The 27,359-nt window shown below is 41.5% G+C and overlaps 1 protein-coding gene across 1 annotated transcript; it reads left to right on the top strand.

The window, feature by feature from the left end:
* The first annotated feature begins 168 nt into the window (after positions 1-168).
* Bora (BORA aurora kinase A activator) lies at positions 169-23,925 on the top strand. The gene is made up of 12 exons (XM_045145520.1): positions 169-308; positions 1,606-1,773; positions 3,549-3,655; positions 4,195-4,240; positions 7,868-7,949; positions 9,836-9,901; positions 10,438-10,494; positions 11,007-11,170; positions 11,962-12,094; positions 13,632-14,230; positions 21,820-21,951; positions 23,321-23,925. Exons 2-12 carry the CDS (start codon positions 1,621-1,623, stop codon positions 23,381-23,383), a joined length of 1,602 nt encoding a protein of 533 aa, XP_045001455.1. The 5' UTR covers positions 169-308; positions 1,606-1,620; the 3' UTR covers positions 23,384-23,925.
* The last annotated feature ends 3,434 nt before the right edge of the window (positions 23,926-27,359 follow it).

The raw sequence follows: 27,359 nt of genomic DNA, 5'->3' as shown, positions 1-27,359 counted from the left end.
GGCCCCGCCCCTCGCGCCCCGCGCCTGCGTGGGGCGGCGTTGATTTGAATTTGGAGCCTCGGTCCACGGCGAACTTAGAGCGAGGAGCGGGCGTTCGAATCGCCTCGGACGCCTCGACGCGATTGGCTGGTTCGCGGACGGCGGTGACGCGCGATTGGTCAGTCGCCTCGGCGTGCTCTGGTTGGCCTACGACAAGCGAGGAAGCGGGGAGTTAAAGAGTCAGCTTGTCGTGCGAGCTGGCTCGGCCCCCCGGGGTGCTCTCTGCAGGCGACCTTCGGGGGGGGGGCGTCCCCGTTACAGCGGAGCAGGTACGTCCTCAGTGGCTCCTTGGCCCTCCTTCCCGTTTCCACGTGGAGATCTTGGCTTTCCCGGCCCAGACCGCCCAGGGTGGATGGGAGCTGCCGGGCACCGCGGAAGGAAAGGGCGCCCACACCACCATCGCCGGGGTTGGAGGTGACCCTTCTCCGATGTCCTTCGGCTTTTCAGTCGTCCCTTTCTCTCTGGCTGTACCCGCTCATGGAAGTGACTCCGGCTAGCTTTCTATACTGGGGACGAGGGAGCATTTGAAGGGGGGGGGGGTGGAGGGAGTGGGATATTTGCGACCATAGGCGGTAAATGTCCTAAGGCCTGTCAATCATGCTGGTCAAGTGAGGGCTTGCGTGCACTCTGGCTCTAGTCTCCCGACTTCCCTTGGGACTGTTTAACTTACATCGAGTCTAGAGTTTAATACGAAGCTACAAGTAGAAGTCGTTTGGTTGCATAGGGACTTGTACCTAGTGTAACAGTCATTTGCCTGAAGGGTGGCCTGAACCATTCATAATTGATTGCCTGCTCTGTGTCCAGCACTTATGAGTTTATTCTTCCGAAAGATGGTAGTACCAAATATCTTACTTTTAGGACCTTCAAGGTTATCTTAAGGATCACCTGCAAAGATGTGTACTTAGCTTTATTACAACCTAAACAATAACCCTAAAAAGATTAGGTTTGGGGTTAACTTTTTTTTTTTTTTTTTTTTCTTTTGGTTTTTCGAGGTAGGGTCTCACTCTGGTCCATGCTGACCTGGAATCTGCTGGGATTAAAGGCGTGCCCCACCACCCCTGGTTTGGGATAACTTTTGTTGTTTTTTATTCGAGGTAGTGTCTGTAGTTCACCCTGACCTGGAATTAACTTTGTAGTCTCAGGATGGCCTCCAACTCACAGTGAACTTCCCACCGCTGCCCAGTGCTGAGATTAAAGGTGTCTGCCACCATACCCAGCTAGTTAATTCTTTTTGCAGAACGTTTGTTGAATACATGTTTATCATCATGATTAACACCTATGATATTTAGTATTTTTTATATGTATGTATATTTAATATTCATTTATTTGTAAGCACAGAGAGAGAGAGACAGAAAGAGATGAGAGAGAATGGGTGCACTAGGGCCTCCAGCCATTGCAGATGCACTCCAGATGCATGTGCCACCTTGTGCATCTGGCTTACGTGGGTCCAGGGGAATCAAACCTGGGTCCTTTGGCTTTGTGGGCAAACGCCTTAACCACTAAGCCATCTCTCCAGCCCGTTACTTAGTATTTATAATGTGTATGCTTCTCATTTTTTTCTTTTAGTTTGCTTTCTGGGCTATGGGAGATGTAAACGAATTAAAAATGCAAATAACACCAGAAACTCCAGGAAGAATCTCCGTTTTAAATCCTTTTGAAAGCCCTAGTGATTATTCTAATCTCCATGAACAGACTCTTGCCAGTCCTTCTGTTTTCAAATCCACAAAACTACCAGTAAGTTACTCTTCACTAATATTTACAAGAGATTTTAAATGGAAGCCCATTGCAAATAAGTTTAGATGTAAGTATCTTTTATAGCATAAGAGACAATACATCATGGAACATGTCAATGTAGTTTTACACACACACACACACACACACACAAACACACAGGCTTCCCTCTTTAACTCCACATGTAGCCAAGGATGTTCTTGAACTTCTGGTCCTCCTACCTCTAACTCCTGAGTGTTGGGATTACAACTGTGTGCCACCATTCCTGGTTTATGCCATACTGAGAATTGAACCTGGCTATTGTACATGTTAGGCAAGGTACTCTACCAACTGACATTCATACCCAGCCCATTAACATGCTTTTTAAGTTGTAGTGTTTATTATACTCATTTGTTTGGCTGGTAGTAAGGTTGATAAAGGTTCTGTTACCAGATGTGGTGGCATACGCCTTTAATAATCCCTGCCCTTGGGGGCTGAGATAATGAGGGATGTCTTGAGTTCCAGGTGGGTCTGGGCTACAGAGTGAGTTCCATGTCAGCTTGTACTAGAGTGTCAAAACAAAACAAAATAAAAAAAAAAGGTTTTGTTATTTATGTGCTTGTTTTGAAGAAAGACACTCTGTAGCTCAGGTTGGCCTCAAACTCACTTTACTTCTCCTACCTCAGCCTCCTTTACTGAGTGCTAATATTATAGATCTGGTTTAGAAGTTTAGAGAAAGGTTATTTTGTTCTTGTGTTTTTTTTTTGTTTTTTTTTTTTTCTTTTCAAGGTAGAGTCTCTAGCCCAGGCTATCCTGGAACTGACTGTAGTTCCAGGCTGGCCTCAAACTCATAGCCATCCACCTACCTCCTGAGTGCTGGAATTAAAGGTGTATGTCACCATGTGTGGCCATTTCTTTTTTTGTAAAGTACATAATTAAAAAAAAAAATGCTCAGTTGCATGGGTTTTGTTTTTTTCTGGTTTTTCTGAAGTTAGGGTCTCTTTCTAACCCATGCTGACCTCGGATTCACTATGTAGTCTCAGGCTGGCCTTGAACTCACAATAGTCCACCTACCTCTGTCTTCCAAGTGCAGGGATTAAAGGTGTGTGCCACCATACCCAGCTTCAGTTGGATATTTTTAATTTTTTTTGTTTTTCAAGGTTAGGGTCTTACTCTGGCCCAGGCTGACCTGAGATTCACTATGTAGTCTCAGGCTGGCCTCGAACTCATGGTGATCCTCCTACCTCTGCCTCCCGAGTGCTGGGATTAAAGGTGTGTGCTACCATGTCCATCGTTTTTAATTTTTTTATGCATGTGTGATAAGAAGCCAGAGGACAACCTTGTTCCTTAAGAACTCTAGGCACACAAGTTTTATTTTAATTTTTAGACAGGATCTTTTATTGGCCTGGAGCTTGACAATTTGGCTGTGCTGGTTGTCAAGGGATCCTCCTCTATCTCTGCCTCCCTAGTGCTTGGATTACAAGTGTATATCAATTTATGCGGGTACTAGGCATCAAATTTATATCCTTAGGCTTTATGCTTGCCAGGCAAGCACTTAACTGACTGAGCTATCTTCCCAACTTACAATTTTTATATTTAAAGGGGTAAAGTGAAATAAACTGACTTAGTGTGATTTGATTTCCATTTACCATTTAATTTAGTAATATACTCAAATTTGAAAACAAAAGTTTTAATATGTCTTTTATATCATCCACATTTTTGAAGGTATGACATTAGGTAGTGTTTTGATGAACTATTTAAATTTGCTTTTACTTATAAGTTTGCTTTCTTTTGTTAAGACTCCGGGGGAATTTAGGTGGTCTATTGATCAACTAGCTGCAATCAATCCTGTAGAAATAGACCCAGAAGAGATTCATCGCCAAGCTTCATACTTAAGTCATTCTCAGTAAGTTTTTCTTGGTTGCACTTGTGTAATATGCTGTTAGGTAAAGGGAGAACGGAAATGCTAAAAGCCGAGCATTTCTGTATGTGAAGATACCATGAAAGAGAAATTTTTGATGTGGATTTTGACTTGTATATATGAGTGAGTTCAAGGAACTGTGGAAAGATTCCCTGGCTTACAGTTCCAAATCTAGATTGACGTCTGTCAAATGAAGCACTTCGTTTTTGTTGCTTAACGGACAAACTTTTTTTCAAATTATATTGTTGGTAGTAGTTTAAAATTATCACTGGAAGCCTTTTCAAACAAAGCTTTACTCCTTTCAAACTTTAAATGGAAAAGAGATATGTAAGCTTAATAGTGGAGTGGTGAGTGTCAGAATTGTGCCATTAACTAAATGTAAGATACCATTTTTTGTTTTAAAAAGAGATTAACATTTGCCAGTCTTCAGTGAAGGGAAATTACTTTTGTGAATGATTATTATTTTAAATGTTCAATAAGCTGAAGTAATGGCCTGGTTGTTTTTCTTCTCTGTCTTTATATAGAATCGATAAAGATGTGGAAGACAAAAGACAGAAGGCCATTGAAGAGGTAACTCCACACTGACTGATTACGGAGCCAGTTAAGCATTAATTCTACATATGTGCCACCTCCCTCAGGAGGCCATGTTTGAGGTCCTTCACTGTCCCACCTCCCCTCCAGTCAACAGAACCCCCACCCCCACCTCTTAGGCTCTCTTCTGGGAGACTGGTCGCTGTCAGTCCCGTACCTGTCATGCTCGTTCCTGCTGCACTGATTGTCTTAGGGCGTCTCTGCCTGCGCTCAGTACGCCTTTACCGACAGTGCTCTTCATTCCAGTCTTGGGCTGGGGGGCTAACGCGGTCTGTGCTTTTGGAGCTGAGTTTATGTAAGGGCAGCTGTAGCACTTACCTTCTCCCAGCTGGGACAAAACACCGGACCAGAAACAGCTCATGGGAGGGAAGGTTTATTTCAGCTTAGAGATTTTGTTTGTTTGTTTTGTTTTTTTGAGGTTGAGTCTCACTTCTGGCCCAGGCTGACCTGGAATTCACTATGGAGTCTCAGGGTGGCCTCGAACTCACAGCGATCCACCTACCTCTGCCTCCCGAGTGCTGGGATTAAAGGCGTGCGCCATCACTCCCGGCTCAGCTTAGAGTTTTGAAGGGCAGTTCCACCGTGGCAAGGAAAGCATGACAGGTTGCCTAGGTAACATCTCCCCATCAGTGGGAAGGAAGCCTGAGTATTGGGCTTGGCGCTGTGCTGTATTATCCCCAAAGCCTACTCCGTTACACCCCTCCCCCCAGCAAGGCTTTACCTTCCAAAAGCCCCATCACTTTCCCAAAATGCCACCAGCTGGGGACCACGTATTCAAAGCACATGAACCAATGGGGGACATTTCACTCAAAGGACTACAGAAACTGAATACTTTGAGGCTTTCACAGTCTGGAGTATCATAGGCACCTGCCTCATAAGCACAGTAGGCAGTGTCAGTCTCATACAGTGGCATAGGCAATGGTTTTGTGTTTTGTTAACATTTAAGGATTTCGGTTCTAGAGAGATGGCTCAGCAGCTAGAGACGTCTGCTTGTAAAGCCTGATGACCTAGGTTCCATTCCCCAGTACTCACCCAAAACCAGATGCACAAGGTAGTGCATCCCACCAGAGTTAGTTTGCAGTGGCTGGAGGCCCTGGGACACCCGTTCTCTCTCTGGGTCCTTAGGCTTTGCCGACAAGTCCCTTAACCACTAAGCTCCTCTCTGTCCAGTCCCCACTTTGGATTTTCCTCTTTTAGTTCCAATGTGATCATCGTACCCTGTTGATGGATGGCCGAGTTCTGCTCATTGACTCCTTGTCACAGTGCTGTGACTTGTCCATGTGTGGTCTTGCAATGAACTCTGCCCAAGGCTTTGTGCACATTCACTTTTGGTAGATGTTGCTATATTGCTGTCCTAAAAGGATGTACCATTTTGTTTCACGATACTTCTTTTTTTCCTTCTGATCACCAACACTGATTGTTTTCTCACTTTGTAAAATTTGTGCTACACTTGCTAGTTTATTTATTTATTTATTTTTGGTTTTAGTTTTTGGTTTTTCAAGGTAGGGTCTCACTGTAGCCCAGGCTGATTTGGAATTCATTGTGGAGTCTCAGGGTGGCCTTGAACTCACGGCAATCCTCCAACCTCTGCCTCTCAAGTGCTGGGATTAAAGGTGTGCGCCACCACACCTGGCTTTACACTTGCTAGTTTAAATGACATCGTATGTGGGTTTCTATTTCATTTTGGTTAACTTGCATGTGATGTCCTAAGTTAATAGGGCCTTTAGAGTTTTCTTTTTTCTTTTTTTTTTTTTATCCTTTGTTTTCACATCGTTTTTTCCATGGATTCATAGGTACTTTCATTAAAGACATTAACTCTTTTACCTTTTTTTTTTTCTGGAAAATTAAATGTTTTGCCACAAAAGCATAAGAAAAGGAGAAGATCTGCATTAGTACAAAAGAAAGAACTGTATCAGAATGTTCTGTCTCCTTTTGAGCATAAGTGTAGTGACTTGCTTATAAATTGAATTCTTGCTTTCTTTTTTTTTTACGTCTGTGGCTTTTATTAACTCATGCACAATTACTTTTCTTCTGGCTTGTTGAAGCAGTAAGTCAGACAACCCTTGCCACAGAAATGTCTATCAAGGTGGCAGGCCATAAAAAACTCCAGCAGCACACTCATCAGAAGGGCATTCTCAATGAAGGTGACTAATTTTACCATTTTCATCCACCTGTTATTTTTTCAAGACAGCCAACTTAACCTTCGTTCTCTTGTACTTATTTTTCTTGGGAGTGGTATAAGACTCTTCCTTTTTTTAGTACCACCATGAAATCTCAGCATAAGATGAAGGGTGGACTCCTTTTGAATGTTGTAGTCAAAGTACACCCGACTTCCACTTGCTTACCAGTGACGATCGGCCTTTGCTGGTCAGGAGGAATTTTAGATTTTCTAGAGTGTCCGAGGGTTCAACCTTGAGCGTGATGGTCTTCCCTGTAAGGGTTTTCATGAAAGTCTGCATCTTGGTGGCCACCCTACTGCAAAGGGCAGATCAGAAAAGATCAGGTTCTCTTTTTAAATATCGTTTAGTGTGACTGCTGCTATCCATAGCATGATTAAGCTTACATCACCAGTTTCAAGCTAAATGTTTCCCTGAATGGGAAAAGTGCAGGTTGTGTAGGAAATTCACCACATATACCCACAAGGTGCAAATAATCGCAAAGGCATGGCTGTTGGTAAATGTGATAAACTAATTAGCAGATAATGAGTTTTGACTATTTTAATGTAATTTATTTAATTGTAAGTTTATTTTATTTTAGTGTTGGTTTTAAGAAATGGCATCCATATTCCTGGAAATTTACTAAGCAGATCTTGAGGGTATAGACTAGGTCCCGGACACTATTTATTCTGGGTTGATTGTGCATTGCTATCTGTAATTACTCCCTCTTACTCCCTTTGTCACTCTCCTCCCCCTGCAGACTGGCAAAGGAATTACGAATAATTTCTCTATCATTGAGGCCCTTAGCTTCATATAAAAGGTTGAAGTTGAGGTAGTTGATTTTAAAGTATTAAGATTTCTGTTTGTGTACTTTAAATTTTTTCTGTTTTACCTTTGGTCAGATTTTTTTTTTTTTTTTTCTCGAGGTAGGGTCTCACTCTGGTCCAGGCTGACCTGAAATTCACTATGTAGTCTCAGGGTAGCCTTGAACTCTCAGTGATCCTCCTACCTCTGCCTCCTGAGTGCTGGGATTAAAGGCCTGTGCCATCACACCTGGCTTTTTTTTTTTTTTTAAAGTATTAAGAATTATAAGTAGGGCTGGAGAGATGGCTTAGCGGTTAAGGTGCATGCCTGCGAAGCCAAAGGACCCCTGTTCGATTCCCCATGTCCCATGTTAGCCAGATGCACAAGGGGGCGCATGTGTCTGGAGTTCATTTGCAGTGGCTAGAGGCACTGGCAAGCCCATTTTCTCTCTCTCTCCCACCCCCCCGTCTCAAATAAATAAATAAAAATAAAATCTTATAAAAAGATAAAAATAAAATCTTATAAAAAATTATAAGTAACTATAAAGTTAGTATATATGAAGTACTTGATGGGTATTTGAAAATAATGACAGTTATGTTTTCCATTTTGGGGGATTTATGCCTAACTTTAGCTCTACTTTTCCTAGTTTTTCACTAAAGATGTCATTGTACCCTCTCCTTGGACTGATCATGATGGGAAACAGCCATCAGAGCAACCTGCCAATAAATGTAAGTGTGCAAGAAACTTATATTATGAGTAAGAAATGATGTAACAGTTATAGAATTAGAAAGTCTTAAAGAGCAGTGAATGTAAAGCAACATAGCAAAATTTCACTTTATATTTTTTGATAATGATTTTGCTAACAATTAAATTTATGAATTAAAACAACTTTTCTTAGGGTAAAGTTTAAAACTTAACTAAAATATGCTATCGTGCTTTTTGTCATGCAAGTTCTTCATCATGAATATTGTGAATAGGAATTTTAGCGATGCTTAAAAAGGTGCAGATAGTTGATTTTTGAATATGGAGGTGAATTCTTAATGATGTTTGCAATGATTTTGAAGGCTAGTATTGAGTGTGCTCTTAGTATGAGGGTGTGTTTGTTACATTTTTTTTACCAAGACAACAGTAATCATAGGTAAAGTAGATGGAACACTTTTAAAAGAATATTCTATTTATTTTGAGAGATGAGTTGCAGACAGAGAGAGAGAGAGAGAGAGGGAGAATGGGTGCTCCAGGGTCTCTAGCCACTGCAAACAGTATACACCACCATGTGCATCTGGCTTACGTGGGTACTGGGGAATCAAACCTGGGTCCTTAGGCTTCACAGGCAAGTGCCTTAACTGCTAAGCGATCTCTCCAGTCCAGGAGCACTTCCTTTGCCAGGGCAGTACTCTTAAGTGCTGTCAATAATTCTTTACAACTGCTCCAGCATCCACTGGGGCCATTCCATAAAGCCTTGGGATCTGGGATACAGAAGGAACTGACGTGATCATTATGCTCATGCTGCCTGCCTTACTAAGAATAAAGGTCTTCGTCTTTTGCCAGCGTTCACAGACCTTTGACAGACACATTTCTTTGGTAAACTAATTCACTGCCAGTGCTAGATTGCACGCTAGAATGTCTGTATGATAGACAGGGTCACCAACAGTGCCAAGAGGTCTTGTGTCTGGAGATGTCTGTAAACACTCAGCTGTATCTAGCTTTGGAATTTGCCATTCTTTTTTCTTTTTGGTTTTTCGAGGTAGGGTCTCACTGTAGCCCAGGCTGACCTAGAATTCACTTTGTAGTCTCAGGGTGGCCTTGAACTCATGGCGATCCTCCTACCTCTGCCTCCCAAGTGCTGGGATTACAGGCGTGCACCATTCTTGTAGGTTATTTGGCCTTCTAGGTGACAGTTGATTCATCTTTATGTACTAATGCCTGCCTTGACTTCCTCTCCTAAAAAGCTCACTGGTCATATTCCTGTTGGAGTTTCTGTTGTTTTTCTCTATGAATTTCTAAGATACCTAATATAGCTCAGTGGTAAAGCATTTATATAACATGAGCAAGGATTTGCGTTCAATCTGCAGTACTGAAAAAAATTCTGATAGACTTGTTATATTATGGTTATATTAATTTCAACATTTTAGCCATCATCTATGCTGTTTTATCTTGATGTCCTTGGAGGCATAGAAATATGATCCATTTTTTTTTTCACGTCTTGTTTGACCTTTTTTTGTGTGTGTATAACCTTATTTTTGTTGATGTGTCCAAATTTTGGGATGCCTTTTGATGTTCTTACCTGCTGTACAATTCTTCACCTTAGCTCGAGTGGACAACTGTTTTGAAACAGCACCCCTAATGTGATTTAAATTTTTTTTTAAAAAAGTATTTTATTTATTTATTTGAGAGAAAAAGAGGCAGAGAGAGAGAGAGAGGTGGAGGGGGGGGGCACGCCAGGGCCTCCAGCCACTTCAAATGAACTCCAGATGCATGCATTCCCTTGTGCATCTGGCTACATAGGTCCTAGAGAATTGAACTGGGATCTTTTGGCTTTGCAGGCAAATACCTTAACTGCTAAGCTATCACTCCAGCTCTGCAAATTTTTATTTTTTTTTATTTGGTTTTACAGGCATTAATGCCAATAGGGACTCTCCTGTTGGCAAAAAGGTGACCATTCATTCTGAGAAATGTAGTGGTAAGTATCTTAAAGAAATCATATTTTGTGGCAAGCTACATTTGACTTAATCTCAGTTCATATCCCTTTAGAATTGAAATTATTTTCTTTTGTGAATGAGCTCTGGAACTCCCACAGAGGTGACTTACTGAAGCAGGTTTATTGACAGGCACATGCAGCCCTGTTGTAGAAATAGCAGTAGTGGATCGTTTTCTTGTCCAAAGTATAAGTAGGTGAATTGATTTCTGGTGTTTGAAGACATCCTTTGAAGATTTGTTAATATGGGACATCTTCCCCTACCTCCCCCCACCCTGTCCTCCTTCAAGCTTTGCCTGGGTTCCTTTTTAGTTGCTAAGTTTTATCATTAACAAATTTCAGTCTGCTTGGAAGATGTGTGGAACCACATGGAGGAAGGTGGCGTGTTGGGCAATAGAAGTCACAAGTGGGACACTTCAGTTTGGTCGTTCCTTGGGAAGCCCTTGATACATCCATGTCCTGATTTCATTGATTTCTGCATGTTTTTATTTCTTATTTCTTCTGTATTTGTTTGTTTCCAGTTGGTTGCCAGACTTTGCTGTCTCTTCCTGTGGATTTTAATTTAGAAAGTATATTAGGTAAATATTATTGTGCTTAAACTTAAATTTAAATTAATCAAAGATTTTATTTTGTTGTGTTTTCGTGAATGGGAATTTGTGGCACTGCCTCTTTCTTTAGGCAGGGAAACTGACTGGAGTTTTTCTTTTTCTTGAACATGGCATTAATTAATGGTTTTATTATGATGAACTTACTGTGGGCATAAACTCCAAACATCTTAATCAGCATACGTCTAGTAATGAACAGGTGTGGTGGTACGCTCTGCTCTTCTGGCACTCAGGAGCCTGAGAAAGGTTTACTGTAAATGTTGAGGCCAATACAGGCTAACAAAGGCCCTGACTTCAAACCAAACCAAACCTAATAATGAAGCAGTCTAAAGCTAAGATGCAGTGTAAGATTTTAAATAGCACATGTACATGTATTGGCAAGCAAGCAAGTGGTACATGATTTTCTTTAACCTCAAGTAGCAGCAACACTGCCACTTACCAAAATGACTGGCTTTCTCCTTCTCTTCTGCTCTTACTGAATCTAGGGGACTATTTTAAAACTGATGAATTTGCAGAACAATCTCCTGGAAACCTCAGTTCTTCATCTCTCAGAAGAAAGCTGTTCTTAGACGGAAATGGGAGCATCTCTGACTCCTTACCTTCAACTTCTCCTGCAAGTCCTCAAGGCAGTGCTCAAGCGACTCCCGAGGTACGCTTCTCCCCTGTGTGGTGTGGGAGCTGCGCCAGTGTTCTCGAAGAAGTGTCTTAGCAAGAGGCTTTTAGTGCCATGTAGATGTACTTGGATCTGGGTGCCCAGATCATATCAGTATAGTTGTCTTTGGGGTACTGAATGCTTGCTGGGTATTCACCCAGTTCACAGGCATGATTTCAGTCAGACTTTCCAGTTTTGTATAGAAAGGTTCACAGGGTGACACACTTACATGTCTCTGGGGATCTCAGTGCAGGCCGCAGTATACCAACTGAATTAGCAATAATGGAGTAAATTAGCTTAAAGAAATTTTAAATTTTAATTAATAATTGTAAAATAATAATTTAATTTAATTTTTAAATTTTAATTAGTTTAAAGAAATTTTCACACAGCTGCTTGGTATGAAGCCTTATAGTTTGCTTAGGCCCAGTTCATTTGTATTCCCCCCCTCCCCGCCCCCCCAGGTAGGGTTTCACTCTAACGCAGGCTGACCTGGAATTTACTATGCAATCTCAGGGTGGCTTCGAACTCATGGCGATCCTCCTACCTCTGCCTCCCAAGTGCAGGGATTAAAGCTGTATGCCACCACGCCCGGCTTCATTATATTTTAACTAACATTATGTTTGAAATTTTTTGCACTGGTCTTAGCTGTCTTTGTTCCAAGATGCCTTTTATTGGTTCTTACAAACAGTTCCTTGTTAGTACACATGTTAGGAAGATGAAGCAAACACCAGTGGAACAGAGTAGAAGAAGAGCCTATGCTTATTACTTGTCTGTTTATGTTCTCACAGGAGCTGTTTTCTTCTAGTCCTATTCAGAGTAATGCAAAAAAATACAGTTTGGGGAGCGTAACCAGTCCTTCCCCTATCTCATCACCTACTTTCTCTCCTGTTGTACTTCACATAGGAAAGACGCCACTCTCAGGTATGACTCATACTTACCTAAAATGCCTATTGTGTCAGTATTATTATTATTATTATTATTTTGGTTTATTTGTTTTGTTTTTCAAGGTAGGGTCTCACTCTAGCTCAGGCTGACCTGGAATTCACTATGTAGTCTCAGGGTGGCCTCAAGCTCAATAGTGATCCCTCTATCGCTGCCTTCCACCATGCCCAGCTCCGTCCCCCCCCCCAGAAAAAGGCTCTTTTAGCAGAGTTTTAAATGAATGCTTTATTCTTAACAATGTAGAAGCTTTTTATTTTTATTTATTTATTTTTAAATTATTTTGCTTATTTTTATTTATTTATTTATCTGAGAGAGAAAGACAGAGAATGAGGCAGATAGAGAGAGACTGGGCATGCCAGGGCCTCTAGCCACTGACAATGAACTCCAGATGCATGTGCCACCTCGTGCATCTGGCTTATGTGGGTCCTGGGGAATCGAGCCTTGAACCTGGGTCCTTAGGCTTCACAGGCAAGCGCTTAACCACAAAGCAATCCCTCCAGGCTGAAGCTTTTTATTTTAACAAAAGGATAATTATGCCTGTAATCCCAGAAGTTGCGAGACAAGGGTAAGAGGATAACAAATTCCTGGTTACCCTGAGCTACATTGTGGAGACCCTTTCTGAAAGTAAAAACAAAACAAGTAAAAACAAAAGGATGAAGATATAGCTCAGTGGGGGAGCATTTGCCTATGGTGTGTAAAGCCCTGGATTTTATCTTTGGTGCCACAGAAAACCAGGGGCCAAGTTGCCTTCAGAGACTGGAATTCTCAAGCACTTTGTACTCTAGTGTGATAGTTACTTTGGTTAGCAATATTTATTTCACTCCATCAAAGACAGATGGCTGCTTTATAGAGAGGTTGATTTTTATGTGCTTCCTGACTTCCAGCCATTGAATGACAAGGGCAGAGGTGATAGTAGCATGGTGCTTGCCTTGTATGCATGAGACCTGAGTTTGGTCCCCAGTTCCCACATGAGGTGCCAGACATGGTGGTGATATACCTGCAATGTCAGGGCTGAGGAGGTGGAGGTGGAAGGTACCTGGAGTTGCTGGCTAGGGAAAGAGCCAGACAGACTTTTGAATCTTTTTTTTTTTTTTAATTTTTAATTTATTTATTTGAGAGCGATAGACACAGAGAGAAAGACAGAGAGAGGGAGAGAGAGAGAATGGGCGCGCCAGGGCTTCCAGCCTCTGCAAACGAACTCCAGACGCGTGCGCCCCCTTGTGCATCTGGCTAACGTGGGACCTGGGGAACCGAGCCTCGAACCAGGGTCCTTAAGCTTCATAGGCAAGCGCTTAACCGCTAAGCCATCTCTCCAGCCCCAACTTTTGAATCTTAATCTGCTCATCGAGGCATATTAACTTGTGCTGTTCATTCTCACACCCAAACCTCACTTCAGCAAATGCGACTGTTAACAAAAATCTAGCTTTTCTGATACAAAATATGGTTACATACTGTAAAGCCGCACCTTTCCCAGCTTCATATTCTTATGATGTGACTTTTCCCTCCAATCCTGCAGAACAGAGGAAGTTTACTTTTCATTCTCCTGATGCTTCTTCTGGAACAAATTCTAACGGGATCACTAATCCGAGCATCAGAAGTCCTTACATAGATGGCTGCTCTCCAATTAAGAACTGGTCTCCTATGAACCTGGGAGGTGAGGTTCAGTACCGGACTCCCCTGATAAGGATACCGTTTACTCTCGAGACTCACAGTGAGGATGAAGAAGACAAGGACCATCCCACCGCTGACGCCTCCCCATCTGCCGCGCGTGCTACAGGGGTGCACCTTGGGCAGGCAGGCAGCGACGCGTCGTCGTGTGGCGCGCACTTAGTTGTCACTGCCGTGACCATTACACACAGTCAGTGCAGCGCTTCTGAGAAGGAACCAGCACTGGCCGAGGACACGGAAAGCGAGGAGAACAACACCGTGGATATGGTCGATACTGCAGAGACAGCAGACGAGAGCACTTGGATTAAGGAGCCAGTTGATAATGGGATTTCTTCACCCATGACCGATTTTGTGAATGGAATTGCCTTCAGTATTGAGAATTCCCATATGTGCATGTCCCCTCTGGCGGAAAGCAGCGTTCTCCCTTGTGAAAGCAGTAACATCCAGGTAAGGACCTTGAATGTTTTATATAGTCTTTCACTCTGGGTGGTGCTGTGTAAGAGGGTGTATTTATTGTTTTATAATAACCAACAGTGATACCAGAAGGACTATTTTCTTGTTGTTTATTAGAACTAATTTTTCTTTTCTTTTTCTTTTTCTTTTTTTTTTTCTTTTTTTTGGTGTTTTGAGGTAGGGTCTTACTCTGGCTCAGGCTGACGTGGAATTCACTCTGTAGTCTCAGAGTGGCCTTGACCTCACAGCGATCGTACCTCTGCCTCCCAAGTGCTGGGATTAAAGGCGTGTGCCACCATGCCTGGCTAGAATTAATTCTTCATATTTATTATTCAACACTAACCAATCTTCCTTGGAATAGAAAAGATAACTGTAGAAAAGGAATCAAACTGTTTTTGCAGACTGCTAGTTAGGCAACCTTTTGGGTCAGCTGTCTCATGTAATTCTAGCGACAAAAATGTTTATGGTGTAGCATTTGTCTTCTAAAAAGGAAATCATTATTTGTTTTTGCTTTATTGAATTTAGGGAACAAAAATAGAATTTGGAGTACTTTCATGATTAACATTTTGTACTTTAAAAAATATGACACAGCAGATTTTTTGTGTAACCACACATTTCCAATGTTCTAAGATTTGGCAACATGAAATCTTGAAAATACATATCGGCATTTACCTTTGACAGACATTTCTTTCATCAATTACAGTATTATTTGAGCAAAAGAAAATTAGAAGAACTTCACAGTAATCACAAGGGGAATGAATTCTTAGCTGCCATCTGTAGTGACAGCATCTAAGATGTAAGAGTAGGTGCTAGGTACTATTGCATGGTAAGACCCTTAACCTTGACTAAATGAACAACTGTACCATTTTAAAAATAGGCAAACTGTGGGCTGGAGAGATGGCGTAGCGGTTAAGCGCTTGCCTGTGAAGCCTAAGGACCCCGGTTCGAGGCTCGGTTCCCCAGGTCCCACGTTAGCCAGATGCACAAGGGGGCGCACGCGTCTGGAGTTCGTTTGCAGAGGCTGGAAGCCCTGGCGCGCCCATTCTCTCTCTCTCCCTCTATCTGTCTTTCTCTCTGTGTCTGTCGCTCTCAAATAAATAAATAAAATTTAAAAAAAAAAAAAACTAAATAAAAAAATAGGCAAACTGAGAGCCAGGGTAAAAGGAGTTAGTGGTACAAGTCATATTCTGTCCTAGCGCTCAAGTGGAGCCCCTGTTCTTTGCTCCAGGCCTGTGCTGGCTCCGGGTAGCAGCTCATTCTTCCGAGGACACTGCTCGAGGCGCGGCGTAGATGTTCACCTGATTCTCACAACCACCCCGGAGGCTTCCGGGCTGTCAGTGTCAGCGTGTTGGAGTTGAGGACATAGATGGTCTCAGTGATTCAAAATTAAATGACCTTGTACTCACATTTGCTTTTCCTTAATTTTTTAGGTTAGCACACAACGTAATGGGTTTCATCATGACATCTTCATACGTGTTTGCTCATATTCATGTTTATTCTGCCTCTCTTGATGTCTACATTCCTTGCTCAGAAAAGATTACAGTAAAATTTTTTCAATATTAATTTAGTTTCTGTATCGGTACCCAAAGTACAAAAAGCACAGCTAGTCAAATTTGATTGTTTTTCTCTCTCCTTTTCCCTTTGGCAGAGCATTATAATCATAAAATGCTTCGGTTGAAGTATACCTGAGGTATCACACAGTCTAGCTGCTCACTGGAAGTGATCTTTTCCTATAGGTGCGGTCACTAACTCGTCACTTATTTATATTTAGGTACCAGCAGGGGTAGTGAGTACACTTCACTTTCAAAGTGAAAATGCGCTCCTGTGTGTTTTGTCAGCCAGGTATCTCAGTTTCATCCTGCGGACCAGATCTCGTCCTCCTTGTGTGGAGGGTACTGCGTTTCAAAGTGTGCTGCACACTGCTACTTTCCTACCACAGAGGCAGACCTCTAAGCATTGGGATATCCCCACGTTTCCCCAGAGCCTTTTCCCTTCATCTTGGCTGGCTGGATTAGTCTCCATGTGTGGCCCACAACTGTCATCCTGCACTGTCCTTTTGTTGTCGTCTTGGGAATTCCCCAGACCTCCCGTTTTCCGTATTCTAGTCTCTTTCCTGGCTTACTTCTCATTTAGCTTTCTGAGGAAGAGTGTGTCTTTTAAGGCATTGCATGTCTGCTGACAGGATCGCTGTCTTCTCACATTTGAGTGTAGACATGATTTGAAGACATTGTTTCAGTATTTCAGTGTTGCAGTTATGAGACCTGGAACTTTCAGTGTTTGATCTTCTGTAAACAATTCCCCACCTAACCATGGGACCTTTTCCTGGTAGACAGTGGTTCTGACATTTCACAGACAGTCTTGTCTGTAGCTACCTTTCACTCTCTGTTCTGGGCACTCAGAATGCTCCATGGTCTGAAAACCTGTGCCCCTTTGTGAAGGTTCTTTTGAGATCTCCTGTGTGGTTTGCACTGTTCCCTCCTATAGCTTCTTGTGCTTCTTCCGTTTAAAGAAATCCTCTGCACTGTCTCCTGTTGTTTTAATTTCGGCAGCTCACCTTGGTTTATTAACTATTTTTTTTTTTAATATAACGTTAGCAAGCCTTGAATAGCCTTTCATTTGCCTTATTCTCCACCTTAGTTTTGTTTCTGTCCCTCTGGCTTCTGAAAACTTTGCATACTCATGTTCCTGTTTATTGTGAGCCTTCACGCTTGGTGCAGATTTCTTTTATCTGGCTTTATTTAGTTAACTGCTTTATTGAAAATTTACAGTCACTTGATGACATCCACAGAGCTTTCTTTGATCCCACTGAGCATGGCAGACTTCATTTGTATTCTCCCAAGTAGATAATCAATTTTAGTTTTGCAATACTGAGGGTTGAACCTGGGGGTCTGGCAAATACTGCAGCTGAGCTATACCTGTCGCCCACATGCATTTAATATGATAATGCCTTAAGTGGCTACACGCATGCAGAAAAAAATCCCCACATGTAATAACTACTCATTAGATATTTGTGTAATGAGAAACAAAATGAATCTATTAAGTTCAAGTAGAGAATTTTTTAAAAATGAGAACAGTGGGCTAAAATTTGAACTCGTGAGGAAAAATTGAGCATTTAGATAAAGGAAATAGAGATGGCAAAGGAAAGGAGGCATGCTGGGAAAGAAAGCCTCATTTCATAGAGCGTTGCAAGCAGGAAAGGATAGTACTGTCAAGGTAAGAGCGAGGAACATGTTATTTGAAAAGTGGCCTGGAGGGATAACAGAGGCAGTTGGTAATTGCCTCGCCTCCGGGTTAGAAAGTAAGTGAATACAAGGAAAGTTAAGGCAGGTGAAGTGACTGGACTGTATAAATTACTTTGAAGCAGCTTAGCTGTGTAGGGAAAGAAGTGATAGCCAGTGGCAGCTAAGCAGCAGAGTGCTTGTCTAGTATGCCTAAGACTCCGAGTTCAATTTTCTGAACGTTAAGAAAAGAGAAAAGCTTACTAGAGAACATTTGTCTAATTTAATCTAGTAGTGACTTCAGATGGAGTAAGCAACATTTAAAAATGTTAAGTGGGGGCTGGAGAGATGGTTCTGTTAAAGGCACTTGCCTGCAAAGCCTAAGGGCCTGAGTTTGATTCCCCAGGACCCACGTGAAGCCAGAGCGCAAGGTGGCTCATTTGCAGTGGCTGGAGGCCCTGGCATGGTCATCCTCATTCTCTTTCTAATAAATAGAAATTTTTAAAATCTTAATTTAGAAAGATTTCCTGGGTTGGATGGTTGGCTCAGCAGTTGAAGGCACTCGCTTGCAGTTCAGTTCTCTGGTACTTACATAAAGCCAGATGCACAAAGTGGCACATGCATCTGCAGTTCGTTTGCAGTGGTCGGAAGCCATGGAGTACCCATACCCTCTGCCAAATAAATAAAAATAATTTGTTAAAAAAGAAATAGGTAAAAAGTATTTTTAAAAGATTTTCTTTTAAAACTAGAAACTGAGCAGGATTTGCAAAGTTTATAGGAAGGACATCATGGGGTGTGTGCATTTGTAGTTTAGGTGTGATGTTGCATAGTAAGAGACTGTGAGGCCCAGCATCGTGGCACACTCTTAATCCCAGCACTGAGGAGGCTGAGGTAGGAGGATCACTGTGAGTTTGAAGCTAGACTGAGACTATGTAGCAAATTTCATGTCTGCTTGGGATAGATCAAGGCCTTACCTTGAACTGCCCCCACCCCCCGCCCCCCAAAAAAAGAATGTGAACCTGGTAAACGTGACAGATAACTGTTTAGAGCATTGTTCTGTGAGCTTTATAAGTTTCAGAAGGTGACAACTTTCACCTTGTTGCCTCTGCTTTTATATAAGGTTAATAGGATTATGGCATTTTGATACAGCCACATGGTGGGGTAATGCCAGTAGTCGAGACTGAACAAGGTCCTCAGAATGGGAAAGCAGCAAGGGGGCCGAGAATAGTGAAAGAACCACATTCAAGGAATGCCTTAGAAGGTTCAGCTCTTGACAGCTGATTTTGATGTTGTTTAAAGACAGTGCCATGCATATGGTAGAAAAACACATTTTAAAAAGTATATGCAGTGCCTGTAAAGCCTAAGGATCCCGGTTCGAGGCTCGATTCCCCAGATCCCACGTTAGCCAGACGCACAAGGGGGTGCACACATCTGGAGTTCATTTGTAGTGGCTGGAGGCCCTGGCGTGCCTATTTTCTCTATCTTCTACTTTCTCTCTCTTGTCTGTCACTCTAAAAAAAAAAAAAGTATATGTAGGGCTGGAGAGATGGCTTAGAGGTTAAGTGCTTGCCTGTGAAGCCTAAGGACCCCGGTTCAAGGCTCGATTCCCTACGACCCACGTTAGCCAGATGCACAAGGGGGCACATGTGTCTGGAGTTCGTTTGCAGTGGCTGGTGGCCCTGGTGCACCCATTCTCTCTCTTTCCCTGCCTCTTTCTCTGTTGTTCTCAAATAATAATAATAATAAAATAATATAAAAAAAGTATATGCAGAGTGACAACAGAAACAACATTTAGAAGCTCCTGCAAGACTATGCATGTTGTTTTATTTCCAGACTCTTTCATGCTTTTAACATTTCCGTCTTCCCTGCCACAAAATGCTGTAGCCGCCCACCTCAGTGACTGGAGTGTCAAGGTGTCTCCTCAGTGCATGTGCAAGAGTATCAAGGTGGTCCGTGCCGCCTGGTTGGCACAGAGTAGACCCGACATTGGTCGTTTAGAGAACACAGTGAATAGGGCTCCCAGGAATCATCTTCGTCTGCGAGTGTGACAGGTCTCCTGTGCGACTCTTGATACAGTCAGCTGCATATCAGCATTGAGTTACGGTCCACTTATTTGGCAGTGATGAATATTACAAGGAAGTGTAATTGACAGATCCTTTGGAAGCAATCTCATATTCACATTTTTATCAAATATCTATCGAATGGTAGCAAAACAAGGCATTTCCCTTGAGATCTAATGCTAGGCTCTATTTTATGTGTCAGAAGGCTTTTGTTCCAATGAAACATGACTCCCTGTAGTAAGCAAATAATTCAAGTTAAAAGCCAGAAATATTGTTTTTAGGATTATGAGTGATAGAATGTACCCTCTGGCTATTCTAAGTGTTCACAAGGGGTGCAAGAAAATACAGACTCCCTTCTGCTCTCCTGCTTCTAATTTGTAAGGAAGGGTTAAATGCTAGGTAAATCCCTGGTGTGTTGGGAGGTTGCTTAGCTTGGGACTCAGCAACATGCAAGTAAATGGAGCATGGTAGCATGAAAAGAACCCAGGCTTTGTAGCCCAGAATCTTCCTCGCCTCATTAATTAGAACTAGGTGAAAAGAGGGGAATGGGTGAGGGGTAGGGGATGGGAAAGCCAGGAGGAAAGTGATTATGTGCATATATGTCATCTAGAAAGGAGCTAGCATTTTTATTCAGTGTTGCTTAGGCACACTGAGGGAGTTCCCCTTTAACCGCAGTTTTGTTTCTCATGGTTTATTACCTGCTGTGTTATTTTCCTTGTTGCTATGACAGAGTCCCTGACCAGAAGCCACTCGAGGGAGGGCATGTCTCAGCTTACAGTTCAAGGGCATACAGTCCATTGCACTGGAGGTAGAAGCATGTCAGCACTGATCACGTTCAGTCTGGTCAGGAAGCAGAGAGTATCAGTGCTGGCACTCAGCTCTCTACTAAGATCCCAGCGGGTCGTCCCACCTCAACCCATTCTAGAAACTACCTCAGAGATTAGCCCTCCCAGGTGATTGTAGATCCTGCAAAGTCAATCTTAACCATCATACCTGTGGTCCAAACTTATTAAATAGAAAATTGAAGGCAGTTGGTTTTAAACTGCATGGTATTCTGAAGAGCATGGTAAAATCTTGCACTGTTATTCACCAGGGGGATGTCAAACACTGCCTAGCGTTTCACACTGTACATTATACATCTTAGTCATGAAAACTACCCCAGGTATCATATGGACTGCCCTGGTACTAGTGATTGTGTTCATGAGGCCTAGTTTTATTTAAAAATGGCTCCAAAGCACAAAATTAGTGATTCTGTCTATTTGGATATCAGAGAGAAGCCATAAGGTATTTTTGTAAAGTGAAAAGTTCAGTAAGGTATTTTTTTGAGATCATATTCAGGGAACCTTTGTAGAAATAGTTTTAAGTTGAACATGGTGACAAATGCCTATAAGCCAGCACTGAGTTTGAGACCAGCCTGGGCTAGAGATACTGTCTTAATAAAAACAACACAAAGCCAGGCATGGTGGCACACACCTTTAATCCTAACACTCAGGAGGCAGAGGATGGAGAACTGCTGTGAGTTTGAGGCCTGACTGGGACCACAGTGAGAACCTACCTTGAAAATAACAAAGACAAATGAAAAATAATTAAAAACAACCCACAAACAAAAGCTACAATTGTGCTATTTTCATTGTTTTCCTACTGTGTCTAATTCATAAATTCTCACAAGTATTTTGGTTAAAACCACAGTATATATGCTAACTCCAGTTTCAGGCATTTGCTGGGGTCTTGGAAGGTATCCTCCATCATGATAACGTGTGTAACCAGATTACAAGTGTAACCAACCTTTGCTATTTTGGACTCTTAAAACATAGCAGCCCTTATTAAAAATGTAGTATTAGTATGAACAATGGGACCGGGTGTTGTCTAGCCCACCCTTTAAGAAATAAATGTCCATTATTTTTGAGTATATTTGTAAGTGTCATGCTGTTTAGGTAAACTTTAATTAGCTATATAAGCAAGGCATTTTCGAAACAAGCTTGGAAAAGTGACTTGGAAGGTGAAGTTGATGGTAACATTAATTTTCATTTATTGGGATCCCTGAATCACAGAAAAGCATGCTCTTGGTATCTTGTTCACCGATTATAAAGGAAGCTACAAGAGCTATATTTCACTGGAAGGAATTATTATTAGTGAAAAACAGTTCCGTAGACCTCATAATTATGCATTAAATTTTATTCACTATGATCATTAAATACATGTATCATACTAGTGACTCAGTCTTTTTTTTCGTGTTTTGTGTAAATTATAAATGAATTCATTTGCAGTTTTATTCTTAAGCATTTTTTCCCCTCATTCCTTGTAGATGGACAGTGGCTACAATACACAGAGTTGTGGAAGCAATATCATGGATACTGTCGGGGCAGAAAGCTACCTCAAAGAAAGTGATGCACAGTCCTTTGAAGTGGATGTTAAATCTCAGGCTTGTGATACAAAGGTATGGAGAAAATAGGAACGCTTAGTTTGAGTAAAATGAGACTTTAATCTAGCTTCCTCCATTTTGTATAAAGCTGTTAATTTTCGTCTGTTTATGCCCCATCCTGTCCTGTTCCATGGAGGTACAGGACAACTTTTTTACACCAAAGCCTCTCTCTTCCCAAGTGGGATTGCAGAGAAAAGGATTGAGGAGGGAGCTCTAGCTCCACTCACAATAGCAAGAAGTCAGATACTTAAAGGAAAGTGGAGAGGCAGAAAATTTTGCCTCTAAAGTTGATATTGTGGTCTTGGAAATATTTCAAGCATCTCAAAGGTAAACATGAAAATTATTATTTTTTATTATAGTGAAGTAGTACAATAAAGAGGGCTGGAGAGATGGCTTAGCAGTTAAGGCACATCCAAGTTCAGTTCTCCAGGTCCCATGTAAGCCAGGTGCACATAGTGGCACATCAGTCTGGAGTTTGGTTGCAGTGGCTAGAACCCTGATGCGCCCATTTTTACTTTTGCTCTCTCTCTGAGTGTAATAAATAATAAAAATAAAATATTAGAAACAAAAAAAAGAGTATTGATAAGATTAAGACAATGATTTTTTTTTGGTGTCTCATTATTCATAGTAGTAGATTTCATTGGATCTGTTTACACATGTTGATCATATATGCTGTCACCCCATTGCCTTATGTTGAAGGGCTTGTTTCTTTACTCAGTATCTTTTTAAGATTTTGGTTGTTCTGAGTAAGAGTGCAGAGGTATTTTAGATATAACAAGGTGTTTTTACAAAGATAGTATACTTTTGATTTAGAGATTTATTGAACCTTGGTATGCTTTTATTTTTAAATTTTTATTAGCATTTTCTGTGATTATAAAAAAAAATCCCATGTTAATTCCCCCCCCCTTTCTCCTTTGAACTTGATATGCTTTTTACTATGCATTCATATTTGAACATTGTAAGTTTAGTCCCTAGTCTCTGATTTTATGTACCTCTTTATTATTAGGCAGTATGTGCATCTCTATAATTGGAGGAAATCCATTTCATTTTCCTTTGCTGTATGTTGTGAAAAACAAAGAAAGCTCTTCTGAGATTACATTCAACAAAGTTTATGACCAGCTAGCGTATTTCAGTTACCCATCTAACCCCAAAGGAAGGATGCTTCTTCAAACAGAATGTTCACATACAAGATCTTTAGAACCAGGCTGTAGCTCTAGGAGAGCATTTGCTCGGTGGGCCCAAGGTCCTAGGTTTAACTCCCAAATTAAATGACAGCCATCTTTCCATCCCTTTATGCTCAGCAAGTCCATTCAGAGTTTGGGTTAATAGCTGCATCCTTGAAGGGTCCCAAACTGAAAACGCAGTTCTTTGTTCTTTTTCACAGCAAGGCCATTCAACCCAGAAGTGTTGGATGAAAGCAGCAAGTCCACAGTGCAGTACTCCATAGAACCCCTCATGAGGACCAAAGACTTACTGCGCAGCTTCTGACATGTATCTGGGCTCGTGATGGTGACTGGGAAACTGTAAGCAACAGGCTTAGCTTTTCCCCCTTACCTCATTGTGAACCACCACGCAGAAACAAGTGATGTAAATCAGCCACATAGGAGCAAAAGAAAAACTCCAAGTTGCTGAGTTACACCTTTATTTTTAAATCAATAAATATTTTTCTATTTGCTTTGAGTGATGTTTTGAACAACGAAAGATCGTGACAGAGCTGATTGTTTTCCCGGCCTCCAGGGTCAGTGAACCACCCCCACCTGTTAGACCTTCTTGTCTGTACTGACCTGAGCTGTACTCTCAGAACCCGAGACAGCGTGAAAACTGAAGGCACTGTATATTCTTTGGTGCATCCATAAACACAGTATGAAAGAAATCTTACAGAGAGATGAAACTTACTAAAGAGGTAGAAAGGAAGTTAAAAGGATTCTCCTAAAATTCTAATTCCCTTTAAAAAAATTTAAGTATTTTATTCATTTATTTGTGAGAATAAGAATGGGCGTGCCAGGGCCTCTAGCCACCACAAACAAACTCCAGATGCCTGGGCCACCTGTGCATCTGGCTTAACTTGGGTCCTGGGAAATCAGACCTGGGTCCTTCGGCTTTGCAGGCAAGCTTCTTAACTGCTAAGATCTCTTCAGCCCTAATTCTTAAAACTTTCTATATTTTAGTGAGGAAATTTCTTAGTTCCAATATGAAGGGCTTTAGTTAATAATTAACAGAACGTTAATACCAAAAAGATAATACAGCATCTAGAGTGAATGTAGGATACCAGGGTTGCATCCTTTCTAGCTGAAACCTAACCAGGAAGAGTAGAACTGAGGAACATGCTTCTTGGGTTTAGAACTATGAAGTAACACTTGAGCATACATGGAAGTAGAATAAAACTAAAAATCTAAATTGTAGATATATACACACACACACACACACATACATATATATATATTTTTTTTCCCTGGTAGAGTCTCACTGTAGCTCAGGCTGACCTGGAATTCCCTATGTAGTCTCAGGGTGCCCTTGAACTCATGGTGATCCTCCTACCCTGCCTCCCACCACGTCTGGCTAAAGATTATATTTTGTATTTACATACCTTAAAAAGTAAAAGGGGGCTGGAGGGGATGGCTCAGTGGTTAAGGTGTTTGCCTGCAAAGCCAAACAACCCAAGTTCGACTCCCCAGGACTCATGTTAGCCAGATGCACAAGGGGATGTACATGTCTGGAGTTTTTGTGTACATGTCTGGAGTTTTTGTGTGCAATGGCCAGAGGAGGCCGTGGCATACCCACTTTTGTTTTCTCTCTCCCTCTTCTTCTGTCAAATAAATAAATATTAAAATTTTTTTTAAAAGTAAAAGGTTAAGAGTAATCCTACAAAATAAAGACATATTTTTTTCTACCATTTTCATCCTTATTCTATATGCTTATGGCTAATTTATCCAAAAGAAAAAAAAAAGTCCTGGTCCACCTGCTTTACCATCACACTAGCCATGAAAGCCATCAGCCTTTGACACACTGATAACAGACATTGGGAAGGATTATCTAAAAACGTTCCCAGTCCTTCTGGTGAGAGCTTTCTTGGCTACCTGCCACTTGGTTATAATATAAAAGAACATCACTGGGGCTGGGAAGATGGCTCAACTGTTAACAATACTTGCTTGCAAAGCCTGCCAGCTTGGGTTCAATTTCCAAGCCATCCCAGAACCCAAGCTCAGAAAGTAAAACTAGTGTGTGTTAGTTTAGCAGCAAAAGGCCATGTGGCATCCCCTCACAAAAGAGAAAAACATATGTCTGCATGCGTACATGCAAGTATTTCAGTTTTTAAAAAAAACAACTCCCAGTAATGATTATGACCTAGACACAAATGACCTATCTCATACTTTATAGATTTCTCTTCAATCTGGTAAGTAGGAACAAGACAGTTTCGGAGACTGGTTCTTGCTAGGTAGCCTAGGCTAGCCTTGCACTCGTGGTGGTCCAGTTTCAGCCTCCGGAGTGGCAGGGTTGCAGGTGGGCACTGCCGCAGCTAGCTGACTCTCAGCACCCTCCCCACCCCCGCCATGGATATGAAAATCAGCAGATGCTAATGTCTGGCAAAGTGACATCGTGTCTGCTTGTAAGCAGTGCACATCTTCCTGTGTACTTATTCTCTGCATAATTTAAAATACCTAGTGAGTGCTGTGCAGACAGTCACACTATAGATACTGAGAAGTTAGTGTTAGGTACGGATGAAAATTGCTTTTCTGAATATTTTCATGCAAAGCCTAGATACTAGAGCCAAGTATGTTTCATATAATCTTCCTTAGCTTGCGACATGGCACTGGAGGACTGGGGAAACGGCTTGGAGATCAGCACCTGATACAGAAGCATGAGGGCACAAGATGGCTAGTTTGGTCCCTAGCATCCAGACGTGGACAAACCATGTTCACCTATAACTCCAGTCCTGTGGGGGAGGCAGGGCCAAGAGGATTGTTGGGGTTCACTGGTCAGCCAGTCTAACCAAGTGTGACAGCTCCGGGTTCAGTTAGAGAATTTCAAAGAAACATGGATGATAGGTGACAAGAACACCCAACAATTTCTGCTGACCTCTTCAAGTGTGTGCATGAGGCATACGCTATTCAGACACCACATAAACCATACACTGGGAAAAAAAGTACTCAACTATAGATTGCTAAGGAAGAGGCTTTGGATAAAATAAGGTTTTTCGTTTGATGATTTGGGTAGGGTCTCTAACCCATGCCAATCTGGAATTCACTATGTAGTCTGAGGTTAGCCTCAAACTCACAGGGATTCTCTTACTTCTGCCTTGTAGGAGTGCTGGGATTAAAAGCATAAACCACCATGCCCAGCTAAAATGAAGTTTTTGATGAATTTGAGAATAATTCCTTCTATTCACAGTACTGGGATCAAACTCTGGCACATGCTAGGGAAGCACTTTACCACCGAGCTACATTGCTAGCCTGACAGCAAGTTATTTAATAGTTGGTAGAGAAAAAAACAAATGACTTTGTATGCACCCAGCTGCTTGGGCACCACAATTGTTACACTTAATAAAACCAACACTGGCCCTTTGTAGAAAGGGTCTGCAAACAAATTTGGCTTCAGTTTAACAATATTTCTTTAGTAACAGGGACCTGGGAACATTCAACAATTAGTGCCTGCATGACTGAATATGTATTTATCCACAGTATACTTACCATACCTGCTGATTTGTCAATCTTTTCTGCAAATTCCTTAAAGGCAGAAACAGCTTGAGCAGATACCATAAATACTTTAGAAACTGAGTAAGCAAAACTGAATGTTTCAAGATAACCTTTTCCCAAAATATTCTTGAATATACCAATGTAAGTAATCAGTAGTCAATCTGGCACTTCAAATAAGACTTATTTAAGTCTGTTCCTTTAAAAATGTCTTTTAATATAATTCTCTGTCCTTTCTATAACTGGTTACATTGCAATATAAAAGCCGTTGTATATGACGATGTGGTACATATACACAATGGACTTCTAATCACTGGTAAGGAAAAATGAAAATGAATTCTTCAGGAAAATGAAGCAAGGTTACAGGCTCAGAAAAACAAATGTCACATGTTCTCTCTCATGTGGAATATAGTTTGATTTGTTTATAACTGGTAAGAGCCAAAGTGAGTCTTGGAGAGAGAAGCAGGGAGAGGAAGGGATGCTAGACACCAAGCGCGACAGAATACAGGGGTTGGGAGACTCTAAAAGGTACTGAGGGAAAGGAGGAGATACAATAAACTGATGGTATGAATCAATACCACAGAAATCTTTTTCTGTTAGCTCATTAAAAATATAACTCTTGGGTGGAGGGCTTGACTATGAAGCTTAAAGATGCAGGGTGGATTCCCTAGAACCCATGTAACCCATTCTCAAATAAATAAAAATACATTAAAAGCGTAACTCAGTAAGAAA

The sequence above is a fragment of the Jaculus jaculus genome, chromosome 3 (assembly GCF_020740685.1).
Source record: "Jaculus jaculus isolate mJacJac1 chromosome 3, mJacJac1.mat.Y.cur, whole genome shotgun sequence".
Taxonomy (NCBI): Eukaryota; Metazoa; Chordata; class Mammalia; order Rodentia; family Dipodidae; genus Jaculus; species Jaculus jaculus.
The sequence above is the reverse complement of the archived record's forward strand: the minus strand, read 5'-3'. Positions and strand labels throughout refer to the sequence as shown.